This window comes from Polypterus senegalus, chromosome 8, assembly GCF_016835505.1.
Source record: "Polypterus senegalus isolate Bchr_013 chromosome 8, ASM1683550v1, whole genome shotgun sequence".
Taxonomy (NCBI): domain Eukaryota; kingdom Metazoa; phylum Chordata; class Cladistia; order Polypteriformes; family Polypteridae; genus Polypterus; species Polypterus senegalus.
This window is the reverse complement of record NC_053161.1, coordinates 103,837,036-103,856,084: the sequence shown is the minus strand read 5'-3', so window position 1 is coordinate 103,856,084 and position 19,049 is coordinate 103,837,036. Positions and strand designations below refer to the sequence as shown.

Here is a 19,049-nt window from a genome sequence, read left to right as displayed (position 1 = left end):
GAGATCAAAAACTCCACTCAATTATCAAATAATTATCTTTGTCACAAGTATAATCATGAAAAAATTCTGTTCAATTAAATATGATTAAAGAGTTTCTTTTAATGCAGAGCCCCAGTTAAGTTTCCCAGGATGTCAAAATACCATACTATTTAGGTTCCTATGGCAACGTATTAGATTATTTATTTATTTATTTATTGCCGTAGGTGAACAGAAATTCTACAGAGTTTCTCCAAGTGCTTTCATACATTATTCAACTAATACTTTTCAGTTGTTAATACTTATTCTGCAGCAAAATAAAAAGTTCCACTCTTTTATGTAAATAAAGGAAAATCAGCATGAAGCGGTGGAATTTTATTTCTGGGCTGATTTCAGGAGTGTCTGTGTTGGCTGGTCTTGGGTTAGCACCTTTATTTTGTGCAGGTTTGTTACACCTCAACAGAACCAAACGTTGTACTAGTGAATGGGAAATAAACACCTGCAAATACTATTTTAAAAATCAACTGTATATTTAAAACTGAAGTAATGGAGGTTGGCGTGGACAAAATTACAAAAAAAAAGTTTCTGAATATTTACATATTTCTAGGCGCTTTATAGGTCCTAAATAAAAAAAACAAAAAAACAAAATCATATCCAATACATTTGTAACCCATTTGTTCAAACACTAGTAAAACAATATTGATAAAAATAAAAATCATAATCTTTTAATGTATAACCTTACCACTAAATGAGCTCACTTAATTCAAATACAAATCTAAAACCTTTAGCATTAGCATTAGTAGCAGTGCGCATTTGAAATATAAGAATCATTTACCTAGGCACACTTGAGCTAATGTTTTTTTTTCTGAAAATGGTTAATAAAATCTTTGGGAGGTAATTTATTTTATTTAAATAAATATATATTTTTTTTCAATGGATTAAAAAATATAATAGAGATTATACATTTATCGCTATGTTTTCATCAAAGATTTACACATTCCCATGTCTTAAATAAATGGTCATCGTGATGTTTTTGTTTTTTTAAATTTATGGATGTTTCGTCTCTGATCAAGACAACACAAAAGGCAATTAGAACAGCAAAGGCAAACTCAGTTGAACAACAAGATGGCAAGCTGGTTGTCCATTCCAAATTTTGAATGTGCCATTTACTTGCATTCTGTTGACAACTGAGACAGTCTTATCATCATAGTCACCTAACGTTTGCCACAAAGTTGAGGTTCAAAAGAAAGATGGAAACAGCTATCATTTGCAGCTATAAATCAGAAAAAAGTAAAAATAGATATCATGTACTTTCAAAAGTACAACTTGGAGCAGCTGACACAGAGAGCAATACTCAAAAATTTGCTATTGTAGCAAATTTGGCCTTGGTCATGCTGTTGGAACAGATTGTGAGAAAAAAAAAAACACTTTTTATATATCATTATCCCCAGTCCCTTTAATGTCTGATGAAAATATCAAAATACTGGGTAAGTGAAATGATGATCTCTAAAATAATTTTTACTGTTGTTCTTTATACAACAAAATATGGCCTTAATTAAACTGCATGTGCTTTACAAGGGGAAAGGAAAAAAAAAAAACCACACAGCATTTGTGGACCTTGATGACTCTTTGCATTCTATCTATAATCTGTACAGAATGAAATAAAATTAAATGACTGGGTAGGGTAGTACGTTTTTTTCAATGGTGACATTTCTGAGCAATTATGTTAACACATACTTGTCTTTAAAGGGCACTTGGTTGTTATATGTGCTATTCGAAAACTACAGAGAGTGTTACTATTTCAGATCCAAATAACTAATATGACTTTTTTTGTTCAACTTATTTTTGGAATAACCTCACTGTAGATGGAAGACTATGTTGTCTTAAAGTGTTAACATTATTTGTGTAAATATTTTAAAAACCTCCAGCTTATGATGACATAGTGATTAAATTAAAATGTATATCTGTCCAAGACAAAAAGCCCAAACCAAAATGGTCATCATAATAAGGAAGAATCATTCAGCACTGTTTTTATATAATATCATACAGATCTTTAGTAAAATTATAAGAAAATGATATATATATATATGTGTGTGTGTGTGTGTGTGTGTGTATATATATATAGATTTTTTTTGCTTTCAAATATATATAAAAACATAAGTATTGATGGAATAAATTTTAACTTTGTTCTATAACCTCAACCTAAAAGTAGACAACAACTTCTGTTTTACATTTGTTTCTTTAAGCCGCCATCTACATTTGAATAAAATATCTATCTAATATATATACTGTATATATATATATATATATATATATATATATATTTTTTTGGAAACAAATGTTTCCAAAAGCAAAATCTTGATTATGAAAAAGCCACTAGTGTCGGTTAACATTCTCCTATTTATAATAGATACCACAGTCAGTAAAAGAATTTAGGAATCACAAACTAGTTTTCACTGCAACTGTACTATTCCCCCCACCCCCACCCCAATATAAAGATGTTGCATTTTTTCCAAATATATCAGGCAGCTGTGATTCCCTTATTAAAATGGTCTTTTTGTTGTTGTTGTTGATTAGCTATTATTATTATTTGTAAAGGCAACTGAATATTTCTTCCAGAACAAGATTCTTCCATTTTTCTCACACTGGAAAACCTTCAGAGGCCAAAAACGTCACAGAAGGTTTAGGTTTTTGGAGGATGAAGTAGGAAGGTGGAGGGGTGGGGCAGTGTAGGGTGACTGAGGTTGGCAGCTGTGGACAGGGAACAACACCAAGCATTCACAGACTAGACGTTCTAGTGGCGCTCATGCAACATTCACTTCGCAAGTAGAACATCACTCAAAACGGACGGACGGACGGACGGGGCTGGCTGGCCAGAAGGGTAGGCAGGGATCATGGTGAATACTTTTCTATCTTCCATTCAGTGCAATGCAGCGAGTATAATATAAATATAATAATTTAATTTTTAAAAAATAATAAAAAAGAAAACAAATCAACAAACTACAAGGACCTGCTGAGGTCAACTCTCTAGTAACTGCTTCAAAGCACGTTCAATGTTCATTCTGTGTCCAACACGGGTAACTCCCAGCTCAGCAAAGTCCTCCTTGGTCAGAGCCGGTAGATGGGAACCCTCAATTTCATTGTCCTGGAACCGCATTCGGTGTTCTCCCAGGTTGATGCTCTCTAGCCAGTCCCCCACATCATATTTGTTCCACATATGAAGGGGTTTCTGCAGAAAGGGCCTAAGGGCATGCAATGGGGAGCCCAAAGTAGGAGAAGGAGAAGGTGATGGTGAACGACTTCTTGCGCTGGAACTCCGCACCACAAAGCGGACCTCCTTTGGCTCATGTGGGATGGTTAGGCTGGATGACTTGAGGATGGTAGGTGGGGTGCTGGGCGAGGCCACCATGGAGTATTGTCGTGGAGAGCCCAGTGGCTCTGTCCTCTCAGTTGTAGCAGATACTTTGCCTGGGCTTGGGGTCCGGCGTGTCACAGGATAGCGACTACCTGGTCTAATGGTATATGTCGTTCCATAGCTTCTCTGGGAGATGGTGTGCAGCTCTCCTAAACTACTGAAAAGTCTGCAGAGACAGGGAGAGAGGGAGAAGGACATGACTTTTTGGAATGTTATGATTCTGTATTATTCTATTGCAAAGTGCCTTTAAAGTGTACTTCAGCACTGAACATCTCAAAGGAAAAACCTAATACTTCTTGAAAATTCCTTTCTACTATTTTGTCTAAATGGCAAACATTATATATTTTAATAACTGATTATATGGTTTTCGAATTACAAATTACAGTTAATGAATGAAATAATTACATTTTTGACATTCTGCTACACACAGAATTATTGTCTCTTTTTGAATTGCAACAGATTTGCTATCTTACAATCCTCAAAATATTTTTTCTTCTTCAGCGAACCTGAAGCCTAGAAGCACTTTCCAATAGAACTGAGAAATACTAAACTGAAAAGCATTAATATGGGGATTATTAATAGCTTAAAAATGAGCAGAATATTCTATACTGTAAAGGTATTCTTCTATTATTAACCTTTTGTTAGTAAGGCAAAACAATTACTAATATATTAAAAGAAAGACAAAGAATGCTATTAAGCAGAATAATTTGCAATGGAATACTACTAAAGAAAAATGTACTGCAAATAATGGCACACATTAAAAAAATAATTGTGTATTAAAATTGGTATCTTTTAGATTCAAATAATACAATCAATAATAATCGTGTATTCAGTTGGTCTGGAGCATTACAAGTATAATTTCACAGGATGCACAGGATACTGCAATAAAGTAGAACAAACATGAGAGAATATGTGAATAACAAAAGACCCTGTCTTCGCTTGAAATACACAATGCAACACTTACAAAAATATTGGCTTTGGCTATAACCTTGCTTGTCTTGCTGTGTGTTTAGGCTTTTAAAGGCCTTGATTTATCTTCTGGTTGATAGTGTTTTTGCACACATTTTGAAATACACTAGTGTTTCAAATGTAATATTAAATTGCATGTGAGAGACATAGAAAGGTGATGCTACCGAGAGTTATAGATAGGGTAATAAAGTACAGTACACTGTACTTTGAATATGAGGAGTAAGAATGTAGTTTGTTTAGAACAATATTAAATGTCCACCACTTATGACTTGGGTTTCATCCTTCATGCTATTGATATCTAACTACCCCCTCTGCATAAATCTTGGCCCCATATCAAGATGGCATCACAACTCAGATTAGACTCGTGTGGTATTAGAATTAATCTTTGTGTTCTGAGGAGCAACATCAGAGGAGCCGCAGATTTATTCTGTGGTATATGAAAGGCTATTTAATAAAGGAAAGTCCTTGTGACTAAGATGACAACCTGAACGAGCACAACAGTATAATCAAACTATATAGTACATACTCAGTAGCAGTTACAACTTATTTATTTAGCAATTTGCTAAGTATCCACAAATATCACAGATAATCGACAAAAGCTTAATGTGCATTGTTGTTACAAGGCAAGATGTGGTATGTTCTGAAAATCAAAATGAATCAGACAAAAGGCAGTAACCTGGAAGAATGACCTATAAAAACGGCGAAAACTTTTAAGTGATATTATTGAGGATGGGGAGCAGTTTGATTTCAGTTGAAGCATCATAATATACAGGAGATGCCAACACAACCCACCAACATGTTTGGTCAGGGTGCAAGAGGTACGCTGAGTGCTTAGCAGAAGAAACAACGGATGTAAACTTTTTTATGAGAATTTATGAATAATTTCAAACTAAGCATTATTTTATCAAGAGTAGAATAATTATTTTAAGATATATCCAAATAAGAAATGTAGCAATCAGGAGAAAATGCATGTGATATTAATAAGAATTAATATTGTACTCGGGGTGTATCAGTCCATGGAGAGGAGGTGCCTTATGCAATCCAGTGCCTTGTAGTTGCTTACTTAAAAGATATTAGCTTTAATCAGCAACAGTGTAATCAGCAGTACTTAAAAACTAGTGACAAAATCAAGTGGGTTGATATAAACTTTGGTCTAATGCTTCAGTAAGGTATTTACTGGTTTAATTTATAATTGCTTATTTAAAAGATGATATACGTTTTAATTTGAAATACTGTAATTAGTAGTACAGTACTTGAAAACTACGGACGAAAGCAAATGTGCTGAAAAAAGTTTGGTGTAATGCTTCAGTTAAGTATGAAAAGTGTCCTGAACATAAAACACCTATTATTTTTCATAATAAGCACTCCTTAGGAACTAGGCAGCAAGGGATTAAATTTTAAAAAGCATATCTGTTTTTAGATATTCACAAGGTCACAATGCTTTACTGTTAAAACTCATTTTATATTTCCATTTCACAATGTAAAAAAGTGAGATTTTTTTCTTCTTCTCTTAATCATGTGTTTCCGAAGGTTGGTCTTTTACAGTATATGTAAATCTGCTTTTATTTTGCTTTTCTTTTTAAGAAGAAACTGTCAGTAGACACCGAGGCGTTACATATACTCTAGAATTCCTACACTCATCAAGATGCAGTCAACACTAATGACAGAAGGATTGGAATGAGCTCTGATAAAATGTTGCACTGCTACCTCTTGCATCTCCAAAGGGTTTTCACCATTAAAAGAGAAACCTGTCACAATCTAAAGCTAAAACTACAAAACAAACTATAGGAAATGCTTTATTGTACCAAATGTACAAATTACAGTACATTTTTTCTGATTTATAAATGAAATATAGAAAAAGTCATCTTTAAAAAAATAGCCTACAATGACTATTTAAAGTCAGCCTTTTACATGCAATCACACAAACAAAAAAAGCTTTCTTAATTATAACCTGCTGAAGAATCAGACTAGTAGGCACAGCTTCTATAGTTATAGTTATTTACTGAAGAACACCTCTTTTTAACAGAAGGAGTCTTGGTCTCGGTAGCTTATCTAAAAACTAACACTCTAAAATAACAGTAAAATCTCTAGCAAATCACACAAACAAATATCTATTAACAATGATGATTATTACTGTTAATCACTGGCCAGAACTAAGTATCTTATTTGGTGCAGACGACCATGTAATTTACTACTGATACTTGTGATAGAAAGTCATGCAATATTCTTCCTCGATTTGATTATTTATCAACTCCCTAGCTTCCAAGCCTTGAACATAAGCTGTACTTTTAATTTTAGGTATTTATCTCTTAAAGCAAAGGTTGATGGTTTAACATTTGGTATTCTGTTCAGTGACTTAGGTCATGTTTTAATAAAAACAGTTCTAAATAAAAACATGTATGCTGAAAAAGGCACAAAATGCCTGTTAAGACATACTATACACTGTACTAACATTAATTAAGGATAATAAGTATGGCTCAGTGATTAAAATATTTATCAGGACAATCCACAACTACTTTGTACAAACCCATTAAGATTACCACGGCTATTTCACAGAAGGTACCACAGGTTAACAATACTTTGGAAACAACGGCAGCCTACAGACCAGAAAACAAAATATAGTATTACCCATTAGTTTCATTACTCTATCAAAGAGCTTGAACATGGCGCTGTTAAAGTTATAAATAAATAACAGATAGCATTTTTCTCAGAATAAAAAAAAGCTCTTGGGGGGCTTCCACATAATCTAATGTGATATGTGACTAGTTTTAGCCAAATACCTATTTTAAAACTTAATTTAAGTATATTTTTAAGACTGTGCTTGTCTGTGGTTGAAGCTTTAGCAAATGGCACAGTTGCAGTACTCATTGGGGATGGCAAGTAAAATGTATGTATTTACATTCATTTATTAGTAAAGCTTACCACGATTCTGCTTGATAACCAAAAGTACATTGACTTTATATTGAAAAAACTCTAGATAACAATGACATTATACGAGACACCCTATGAGATGTAAATATTTTCTGAAGATCTTCTGTCTAACAGTAACAATGGCAGTGGCAATTGTGCATCATTTTTATATCAATTTCAATGTACCTCCCTACTTTAGACATACTAAAGATGCAAGCAGAATCTCAGAACACTCTTTTCATGCCTTTCTGATTAGCTCCAGTCTATGTGTATTAAGGTACCTCTTTAAGATATTCCTCTTCTCAAAGCAGCTAGGAATTGCTTAAGCCTTGTGGCCCCAGCTCTCTTGCAGATCTGAAGCTTATTTTGGTCCTATCAAGGACTCCAGATATTGGGCTCTTATTTTACAGATTGTTTATTATCTACTCCCAAGACTAATATCCTGTGATTTGACTTGCCCCTTGTGCTCAGTCTTAAATTCCATTCTAAATTGCCTCTTACCTTTGTGCTTTATTGCTACACATTGAATTGTATAGAAATAGATTTAGCAAATGATTTTGGGAAATACATCTGCTAAGTATAATAATACTTTTGTTATATATTATTATTATAGATTACCTGCCATAATAGGAGCAAGGACAGAAACTTTTATTTAAAATGTGAAGGGAACGTGTGCTTATGTTTATAGTATGTCACAAGGCATACATGTCATCTGCCCATTCTTGCTGAAGTGTGAGTTACTACTCTTGTTTTTGGTGGTAAATAAAAGGTAATAAAATGTGTGTGACTTAATGCTAATAATAATTAATCAAATGTCTCTAATTTAGTTCTAAAATAATGCAGGGCCTAAAATTGAATTTCATTTAAATACCTGATTATGATATGCACAATGATTTGTAAACAGGTCTACCCCTGAATATTCTGGTGAAAAATATGAGGTGTGAAAGAATTTACAACAGCTGTTGGGACAAAATTACGTTTCAAAAAATGCCTGTGGTGCCTCAGATGTTAAAAAATAAATAAATAAATAAATAAAAAGCTGTAAAATTGATCGTCATTGATTAGTCATCCATCCTTTTCAAACCTGCATTTTCCAGTTCTTGCCATGGGCAGCTTTTTCCAGTAGAAATCAATATGCGAATTAAAATACCCCAACACGTACTCTCCCACATTAGGTAAAAATAATAATGATAATAATACATTTTATTGATATAGCGCGAGTCATAATTTCTCTATGAAACATATTAATGTATTTAGAATGTGGAGCCCAGAAAGAAACAAACAAATAACAAAGTTGTGGAACACAGATGGACACACATGGTCCCTAGACAGATATTGAATTAGGATTAATGCACGTTGATGTGGCAAAATCGAACATTACGCTACCTGATTTAATGTAGATATCAAATTATATGTATGTAAAAATATTTATGGATATGTAATAATCTGACAAAAATTTGTAAAATAATCTATTATATCAATCAAACTGGTTGAAAACAATCAACAATAAGTGCATACTGTGTTCCTTTCAGGTTGAACTGGCAAATAAAAGCGATCAATGGCCAACATTCCTTTAAGCGTAAATAAAAAAAAATATAATATAAGCAATTTTTTAAAACTATACATGTACAAATGTGAGGATATACTTGCAGGCCATAGTTTTCAAACATTACAAAGTAAGGGGACTTTGTACCTAAAAAGTAACTTTTATAACCTAATTCTGTTAATTGGGTTTCTTTTAAAATGAAAAGTTTTTTTCAGATGTATGCCAGTGAGCCTTTGAGAATTACCAAATCATTTACTAATTGAATAATAACAGAATTTTCACAAGGTAATAGAAGAAGAAGAGATTATCATCTCAAGGAAGTTTACATACTACATTGTAGACCTAATGCATATATAGTATTTCATAATACTTTCTGACTGAACTAGATATACTGAAGGAGTTAGCAAGAACTGTTTATCCACAGCAAGTGGGAATGCAAAAACATTTACAGTGGAGAATGTATTCTTTGTGTGCTGTTGATTTCGTCAAAATCAACTCCAAATTATTATTGATTAGTGAGGTGTTTGGATTTTTCAACACATTTGTCTGCTAAGTAAGCAGCATCATTACTGAGATTTTAGATATCAAATCAAAATAACTAAATTAACATTGGCAGTATCTAATCAGAAAGCTCTAGTAAATCTATAAAAGGCTTGCAATTTAACCCTTATGGACTGTTAAAAGTGTTTCTTTCATATGTTCTTTATTTTAGATACCTGGTACTGAACACTGTGAATACATTCTCAGCAAAGCATTAAAGCACATACTGTAGCAGCTACAAGACAGGAGTGAGCACCAGAACAGACTATTAATGTGGGGGACAGAGCTCAAGTAACTGAAACAATGAAGACTGAAATGAGATGAACATGCGCACTTACACAGTTTTCCCACCCTCCTGAGGCCAGATTCAGTTCTAGACAGAGCAGCGCAGGCATGCAAAGTGAGCAGAAAAAGAGGCAATGAGAAAGAATGTTAGCATCAGTCCATGAGGTCAATAATGAGCAGACAATTTTCATTCTAATAAAGTGCTGAATTCACTACATTTGTTCCCAGATTATAGCTTTTTTTCCTTTAAAAAAAAAACCAACCAATATGCTATGACCTGGAACGTATTTTGTGTGGTGAACTTCTAAAGTCAAATTTCTTGCTTTCATCATCATCTTTAATTTATATGATGAAAAGTGATAGTTAATTATGAAGAATGTCCTATATCTGCAATTTATTTTTAACTGTGTTATATTACTATTTAAGACAATTCTTCCATTTTTGTCAAAGAAATAATCTACTTTCAATGGGGTGCATATAATTTTAATGCATGCTTATGGTTAAGTACAACTGAGATGATGGGCAACACAAACCTTCCAAATACTATTTACATTGTCTACAATTTTAAGTTTTATATGTAATTTAAATACTGTATACATATACAGTATGTATTGAATCTGTCATCCACAGAGAGCAACCTCAAGTGCTGCTCTTATGAATTGCAGCACACTACCCATTACTATTGATGAAAGAGGCATGTGCAGATTTTAAACAGCGGCTTTAAAAATGAATGAAGAGACTCATTTCTAGGCAGTTCACCGCCTGGTAGATGTTATGTGATTAATACACTGGAACTGAAAACTTTTGCTTTGCTGTATGCCATTAATTAAATTGAATTTCTTCCTTCAGACTTAATACTGCATTTTCCCTCATCATCCAAACTACTCTCTGAAGTTAAATCAGCTTTTAAAGATGTGTATCTTCTCACAACACCTTGTGAGTGCTTAAGCATTCTGTGCAGGATTTCTCACAATTTCTTTCCAACCCTCAATTTACTGTGTTTTTGATATTACGTTGTTCCTCTGTCACTTAAGTTGTACTGACTAACCTTCTACATTTCTTGTAATCTACTAAGTTAACGTTTATGCCAAGCATTTGAATATATTGCAAGTATCTTTAAATTTGTAAGCTGCCTAAAGTAAAAGTATGACTTGAAGTAAGAAAATACTACTTTACCTTAAGTAGTAAGTATGTCACTTTTTGCCACTGTAAGGTGTTGTTCTGATCTGTCTAGCATTAACTAAATTAATTTTGTGTTACTAAATGCATCTTTAACAGGTGACACATTACTGTGGTATGTAAAGTTATAGTGACTTCAGGATACTGAAGTTAAGCACATTAAGAACTCTGAAATAACTGCCAATTAATTAAAATATTGTACATTGCACTTCTTGGCATACCGGTTGTAAAAAAGTGAACTCTGGGAACAAGAGTAGATCTTACCACAACAATTATTTTTCAAAAATAAAACAGAACTAAACACTAAACAAACACAGAAACAAACAAACAAACAGAAAAAGCATATATGAATTACAGATTTAAACAGCCAAAGCTATGAAACAGTCCTGTTAAACAAAACAAGTCAAATGGTGAGGCAAACCCGCATGTGACAGGTCAGACTGGTGGTAATTGTGCATGGAAAAAACAGAACTTTTGATTGCATGGAGGCCCACTTTTCATCAGATCTTCTTTATTTGCTTGAAATTAAAAGAATGAATGAAAACAATGGTATTATTTTTTAATGTTCTACGGTAATAAATGTCAGACTAGATAGTAATGGTGTGCAGTTTGAAATAATTTTACATTTTTAAAGCATTTTAGATTCTCTACATAAAAGCTTAAAATCTATGAGAGTTTATTATCTGAAATCTGTTTTATGATATTATAAACATTTTTTATTTATATTGATATATCGGGAAAATGTAAAAAACACATATGCTTACCAACAATGAATTTTGGAAAAAATGTTGAAATTTCAGTGCATAGTGTGTGCTCCTTTGTTTTCTGTTTGTAATAAACTGCCTTGGATTGCTGCAAATTATACCAAATAGTCTACCAAACATTTTAAGCGGTGGCTTTGCTTTATATCCAGCTACTTAGTTAAAAGTACAGACAAACAATGCATAAAACATTACAAATATACCGATAGATTAAAAAGAACAAAAGTGATAAAAAAAATGTATTCTATATACATTTTAAACTGCATTTTGTTTATAAATCTCACCGAGCTGTTTACAGTATATTGTTTGGTGCTATCAGCTATGTAATCTGTGAAGAGCACCTCAGGGCTGTCTTAATGTATGGACACAATGGGCACTGGCCAGGGGCCCACAATGTTGCTGATGTCTATGTTTTGGTTTTGCTATCAAAACAGGAGCCCCAGCATACTACTTTGCCAAGGGGGCCTATAATGCTGTTAAGACAGCCCTGGAGCATCTCTGAGCTAAAAAACAAAACCCCAAGAATATTAACATTGCAAATCAATCAAGTAAAGTCAAGTTTCCAGTTGGTTCACTGATTTACTCAGACCTGCATATGAACAATATGAACCAATATCTATTATGTTCAGCTTTGTACTCACTAGATAATATTGTCTTTATACAGTATATTCAATCATGGAGCTGCTTAATCCAACTAAGAATCACTGACTTTGCCTTCATGTTCACCTTCATTCACTGTTATAAAGTTGTTATAGCTCTGTTAACTGAATAATGCAAATTATACACCTTAATTTGTTGTACAGGACTAGGGATAGAATTTTACAAAATAATTTTTTAATTAAATTAATTTAAGCCAGATTTACCACAAAGCAAAATATACAAGGTATGGATGCCTGCTTAAAATTGGAAACATATTTAGCTAAACAAAGAAGAGAACAGAAAATTCCCTACAGTTGTTGAGGTTAAATTGGTAAGAAGGTTATGTCATAGACCAGATACACCAAAAAGAATAAATGCAACTGTTTTTGAGTTAACATTTGTGCTAAATGATCATTTACTTTTGAACAATATACTTTTGTAGCATCTTTGTTGTAACGAATGCCTACCCTTTCTGATGTAGATGTGACATCTGAGGAAAGCAGGGGCTTCAGATGCCTTTTCATGTGGATTCTTACCTTGTGCACAATGTTTTCTCTGTTTTAGAATTCGCAGTAGTCGAATAGGTAAGAAAGAAACAGTTTTATCTACAAATACCCATCTATATTTACACTGACCGATTCTGAGAAGGTGGTGCAAATACATGCTACACAACTACCACAATGCTGTACTGGGATGACAGGTGATAAACCAGTAAACTTCGATAGAAACCTAGTTTTACGATGAAACACAACCATCAGTTTATGTAGAAGTGCAATGCATGGTGTAGGGAACACTGTCTTGCATTTTTTTTTTATTTTAAACTAACCAATTTCATAGTTGATGACTTATCCATAACTAGTCTAAAAAAATGTAACCATGCCAGTTAAAAATAGAATTTGCTTTTGGTCCGTTGCTTGGTTGCTGTATGGGAGTGTCACATATATATTGTACCATAAAAATACTTCAATCCAAATGTTATGGAAACATTTAAATTATGTTAAATAATGTGTTTTCCTCCTTTGCTCTGTCTCTCTAGCTCACTTTTGTCTTACTTGTTATTAAATATGTACAAGCACACAGGGATGGCAATATTTGGAAGAGCCTTCCACTTTTGGTCTAAGAATCTTTTCATAAATTAGTGAGAACAACTTGCTCTGTCATTGAAATGAATAGTACGTCTCCAGTGTAATGCTAAGTGAGGGCAAAATGAAGCTAAATGGGTCTTGTGAAGTGACATGCAATGCTGGTTTAACTGGAAAAGCCGCTTATATTCTAGTCAGAAAATCTGTAAAACAAACTTAAAGATTCATGAAGTAAAGTAAGATAAAAGTTGTAAATGTTGTCTAAAAACTCTCATTACCATTTAACATTAATGATACTTGTTAGCAAATATTTTATGTTAAATTTTACACTAAAGGAAATAACCTGCTATCAGGTTAACCATATACTCTGTTTTCATGACTAAACTATTGTTGTCATCAAATTAAATGTGCAAAGCTATACTGCACAGTGTTTGAGTCAAACTTGTGATGGTTATAAATGAAATGTGAATTGAATCCAGTTGTTTTTCAGGTTTAAAAAAGTCAATCTAACATAAATGTATTGCATATTTCACTTGCTGGTCTGATATTTGCCATCATGTTGGAACCATGTTGTGTTCCATTCTTGAAAGGATGGTTTGAAGAGCACCATATTACAATATGATCAGCCTTCATCATCGCAATAATCATAACACCATCCATCCATCCATCCATCCATCCTCTTCTGCTTATCTGAGGTCGGGTCGCGGGTGCAGCAGCTTAAGCAGAGAGGCCCAGACTTCCCTCTCCCCGGCCACTTCTTCCAGCTCTTCCGGGAGAATCCCAAGGCGTTCCCAGGCCAGCCGGGAGACATAGTCCCTCCAGCGTGTCCTGGGTCTTCCCCGGGGCCTCCTCCCGGTTGGACGTGCCCGGAACACCTCACCAGGGAGGCGTCCAGGAGGCATCCTGATCAGATGCCCGAGCCACCTCATCTGACTCCTCTCGATGCGGAGGAGCAGCGGCTCTACTCTGAGCCCTTCCCGGATGACTGAGCTTCTCACCCTATCTTTAAGGGAAAGCCCAGACAATCATAACACCACAGCATGCAAATCTGGAGGTATGATAGTATATTTTGAACGGAGCCGTTCTGCAATATCAGAACTAACTTTTTCCAAGTGTCAGATTACTTAATTTGCAACTTTAGTATGCTGCCCTATTATGGATTCACACAGCAAAAAGCAATAGGAACTAATGAGTCATGATGTCAGTAGTTTCCCAAACGCAAATCTCCTGCATGACTTTATAACACTTAAGCGCATTACTTCACTGAGCTAAAGACATAGTTCCTTATCTTGGGAGACATGTAATAGTGAATTCTGTGAAAAACTGTACTGCTTCAATAGGTTATATGCCCAATCATCTCCTTGCAATCATTGATTATTTGCTGTTCATTTTAAACCACACAATGAATACATTAAATTTGAATTACATTTTTGATCAAGACAAGAGTCACATCTGTCTGTGAAAATCAGAGGACGTAGTACTAATTATAGTAATAAATTAGCCCACTAAGTAAAAATAATGTTCAAACACAAAAAATACGGTTTATTAGGTACCAAAGTAAAATGTCTTAGCAGATATTTGCTGGAATACAATATGTTATTGAATGTGTGTCTAAGGGTGAATTTTACTCCTGCAACAAATCAAATGTATTCATGGTTATTATTGTAGTGTCTACATTTTGAGCAGCCAATTTCAGCTGCTCTGAGTGAAATTATAAGTAGTTTTGCACAATGTTGTTTAATAATTTTAAAGACTTCTCACGCTTTGATTAACTGCATGCAATTTGTAACAAAAACAGTAAGTATATTAAAAAGTAGCAGACACCCATCCTTTCAAAACCTTTTTTAAAATGCAATTTACAGACAAACCTAGTAGTACTAGGGTGTTGTACCGTGTTAGCCATTATGAATGTAGAGAAGAGCCAAGCAAAATGACACCTTTTATTGGCTAACTAAAAAGATTACAATATGCAAGCTTTCGAGGCAACTCAGGCCCCTTCTTTTGGCAAGATGTAATACAGAAAATGAAGTTTCCTGCGTTTATATCCACACACTAGGAAAAGAAAATCCTAGAAACACAACAACAAAAATGTCTAAAAATCAGATACTGAGAAGTGTCTTATGATGAAAGAGGCCATTAAAAATTTTACAGTATTCCTGTATAGTCTTTTGTCACATTAACTCTTATACTGCATAAACTATAGTGAGTGAATGTTACAATTTTGTGATTTCTTCATAGAAAAATGCGTTTAGGTGAATATTATATTTGTGTTATCAGAATATTATAATAAGGTATTTTTATTTTGTATTTATGAGTAGACAAGCATCTGTTTTCTTTTGAATGACTAAGTTCAAGAATGCCATTGCAGAGGCATAGATCAACTAAATAAAGACTCATTAGTGTTTTCTTTTGAAAATGATACAATTACTTAGAGGGCTTTGCCCCCTGCTGTCTTCACTTGCCAAACCCCAGGCCTGCACTACGCGCCAGCCACATTGTGTCTCTGCCGCTCGCGTATGTGGATTTCACTTTCACCAAACAACAAATCTTTTAATTCTCACGGATACACCTCTTCATTGGGAAGAAACACTACTTTTCCCTGATGACAACATGAATCAGACGATCTACAAGTCTCCGACTTAAAGTTTAAATCTGAACAATACATTCAATCTCTATTCACGGTTCCGTTATTTCACCAAGTAACAATTTATGTTTGTTTGCGCTAATGCAATCTTTACTATCATTTTTTGAGACTTTTGATTTTGAGTACTTTCATTATATCTAACCTGCTCTGCATGTGTATCACGCCAACGTTTTTGAATTGTTTATGACGCTCTACTTTGTCATCCACTCTTTGTCTTTTATTTTCGCTCCGGGCATGGATATATCTCTCAGTACAAAGTCTTTTCTTGCGGGACGTGAAAGTATCTCTCTGAAAAAGTCACGTCTCGTCCCAGGCTAAAAAGTCTCGTCTCATCCCAGGTTTTTTTTATTATAATAGAGAGAAATGTAAAATGTAATTTAACAAGTTGTTTTTCTAGGTGATTGCATCTTTTGTTTGCAATGTTACATCCCATAATTTCAGTAAATTCAACATCTATCTATATAAAATGACAAAACGTAACTCCATTCATGCCTGGGCATAATGTGATCTAGTGTCCACAAGAGGTTTGCAATGTCTGGTGAACAAAGGTAACAAGACGCCCAAAGAAAGAGAAACATAAGGGCTGGCTTAAATAGGGTGCTGCATTAAGGAAGGGGTTAAAGGGTCACATCTACACTACAGATTTCTGGAGAAATCTGACCATCTGTCACTTTTCCAGGCAGTGTGGTATAGTGGTTAAGGCTTTGGAGTTCAAACCCTTAGGTTGCCCACCACTGATACCGTACTGCATGACCATGAGCTCACTTGGCCTGCTGGTGCTCCAATTGGAAAACCAAAAAAGAAATTTAACCAATTGTATCATAAATGTTGTAAGTCTCCTTGGTATCAGCCAAATAAGTAAGTGTAAATATTAAGAGGTTTACCATAATTAAACACTGCAAATATGAAAAAGGCAGCACATTAATGTTGCGCATCAAACACAGTGAAATTCAAAATCCAAACCTCAATGGTAGACAACTTGCTTTGTGGATTTGCCTAAATAAGCTAAATGTAGGTGTGTTGTTTGTTATAAAACAAAACTGTTGCACAGCTTGGCCTATTAACATAAGTGCTAATATTAAAATGTTAAACACCTTCTTATCACCAGAGAAAGGCTGTCTTTCAGGGACAGGGCTGAGAAGCATTGGATGCAATTCAGAGAAGCTTGAATTGCAACAAGAGTTGCTGCACCTACTTTGTAAGAAATAAACAAACAAATAAATAAAGACTTTTAAAGGCTTTTATGCAGTCTAAAATGCCTGTATATTGTTTAAATGAGCAAACATACTCCTGATATATTACACATTTCAATAACTGTAAAGCTAAGAAGAAGGTTTTATTTCTATCCCATTGGCAATTTCAACATTTTAAATGCAATACCTAATTACACCTGAATCCACCTTGCCCCTCATCCCCGAAACATTTTGTTACATTTAAGAGTGTAGAGACAGTTTGCTAAACCTTTAAAACTGCCTGATTGATACATTGTTTATTCAATTACAATCGATGCTGACAAAAGTAATGACCTTTCCAAAAGCTAATTGGAGTCAGGGATTCCAGACAATGAGATAAGACACAATAACACTAGTGGAGTTACTGTGCTTTATAAAAAAAGACACACAGCGTTTTGCTATGGACAGGTAAGATCTGCTCATGTGCACTACTTTATGTCCCATCAAAAGAATTTTTTAGAATACCATTGAAAAAGAAATGTAAACATGCATAAAGCTTGGAAGGGTTACAAAAACATTTCTAAAGGCACAGTTGTACATGAATCCACAGTAAGACATACTGTTTATAAAAGGAGGAAACTGAATACTGTTGCAAATATGGTGAAGGAGGTGCACATTAACATCAAGATAACAGCAAAGTGCTTGCAGAAATCTCCAAAAGAGACATTGCTGCCTGTCTCAAGTTTGCAGATGACCACCTGGATGCGCCACAATGTGGATGGGACAAATCAATGGACATCAATCCCAAACCGTGAAGCATGGTGGTGGGATCATTATTGGTTGAGGCTGCTTTAATTCGTCAGGGCCTGGCCAGCCTGCTGTCATAGAAGGGACAATAAATTCAAAATTGTATCAAGACATTTTACAGGATAATGTCAAGGTAGAAGTCTGTTGCCTGGAGCTTAGTAGAATCTAGATGAAGCAACAAGACAATGGTGCAAAAAACAGGCATAAATCAACAACAGAATGACTTAAACAAAATAAAGTTTTTGTTCAGATATGGCCAAGTCTGAGTTCAGACCTCAACTGAGATGCTGTATCATGACTGAGGAGAGCTGTAATGCAAGGATTACCAGAAATATCAATTAACTGAAAGATTCTTGTAAGGATGAATGCTATACAATTCCTCTTAACCACTGTGTAAGTGTGATTAACAGCTGTAGGATATGTTTGGTGCTTTATTGCTGCTAAAGCAAGTTTAACTAGTTACTAAAAACAAGGGCTCATGTACTTTTTACAAGTTGGACTATGAATATTATAATAATGTATTCAGTATTAACAAGAAAAAATGTTTTCTGTTAGCAGTTTAAGATGATTGGGTTTGTCTATTATCGTGACCAAATTTTTTTGAGTAATTAATGCAGACATTCAGGTAATCTCACAGGATCCACAAACTTTATTTTGCAACTATATGTAAATGGGTTTGGAAAGTGACAGCACAATGTTTTCTAGCCATTTAAATGGTACATATGATGATCAGGAAGGGTATAAATGGTCCCTTTCTGACAGTGTGATGTGAACTAAGAGCAAGAGGCAGAGGTGACAGATCCTTGTTAGGAGGAGGAGCAGGGTAGATCAAGCATAAAGGCCTAAAAATTTGCTGCTTGGCTCATTGTCTGGCAGATTATCCTCTTTGTATATTACAAACATTTTCTAGTACAGCATGTCACCTTGTGCAATACATACAAACACTTATGTCTACAAATCTTCAATTCATTGATAACAAGGTAGTCAATGTATACTTAACAAATTACATTTTAAAAGTATATAAATTATAAAGAAAATTAAATGAAGGAAATAAACCTATATTACATATTGGGCATAGTACAGTATGAACAGAGTGGATACAAAGAAAACTGCTATCTTTCCAT

General features: G+C 34.3%; 1 protein-coding gene across 9 annotated transcripts in view; it reads right to left on the bottom strand.

Moving 5' to 3' along the window:
- Window positions 1-637: 637 nt before the first annotated feature.
- Window positions 638-19,049, bottom strand: part of shank3a (SH3 and multiple ankyrin repeat domains 3a) — a 1,684,705-nt gene continuing 1,666,293 nt past the window's right edge. For 5 of the 9 annotated variants that reach the window (XM_039761513.1, XM_039761516.1, XM_039761515.1 and 2 more), the window contains one exon: window positions 638-3,557. In XM_039761513.1, coding sequence (XP_039617447.1) covers window positions 2,996-3,557 — 562 coding nt within the window. In that variant the 3' untranslated portion in view covers window positions 638-2,995. Of the gene's footprint in view, window positions 3,558-9,694; window positions 9,730-17,040; window positions 17,141-19,049 lie in introns of all 9 variants that reach the window. The other 4 variants (XM_039761519.1, XR_005634694.1, XM_039761518.1 and 1 more) reach the window with 4 other exon arrangements.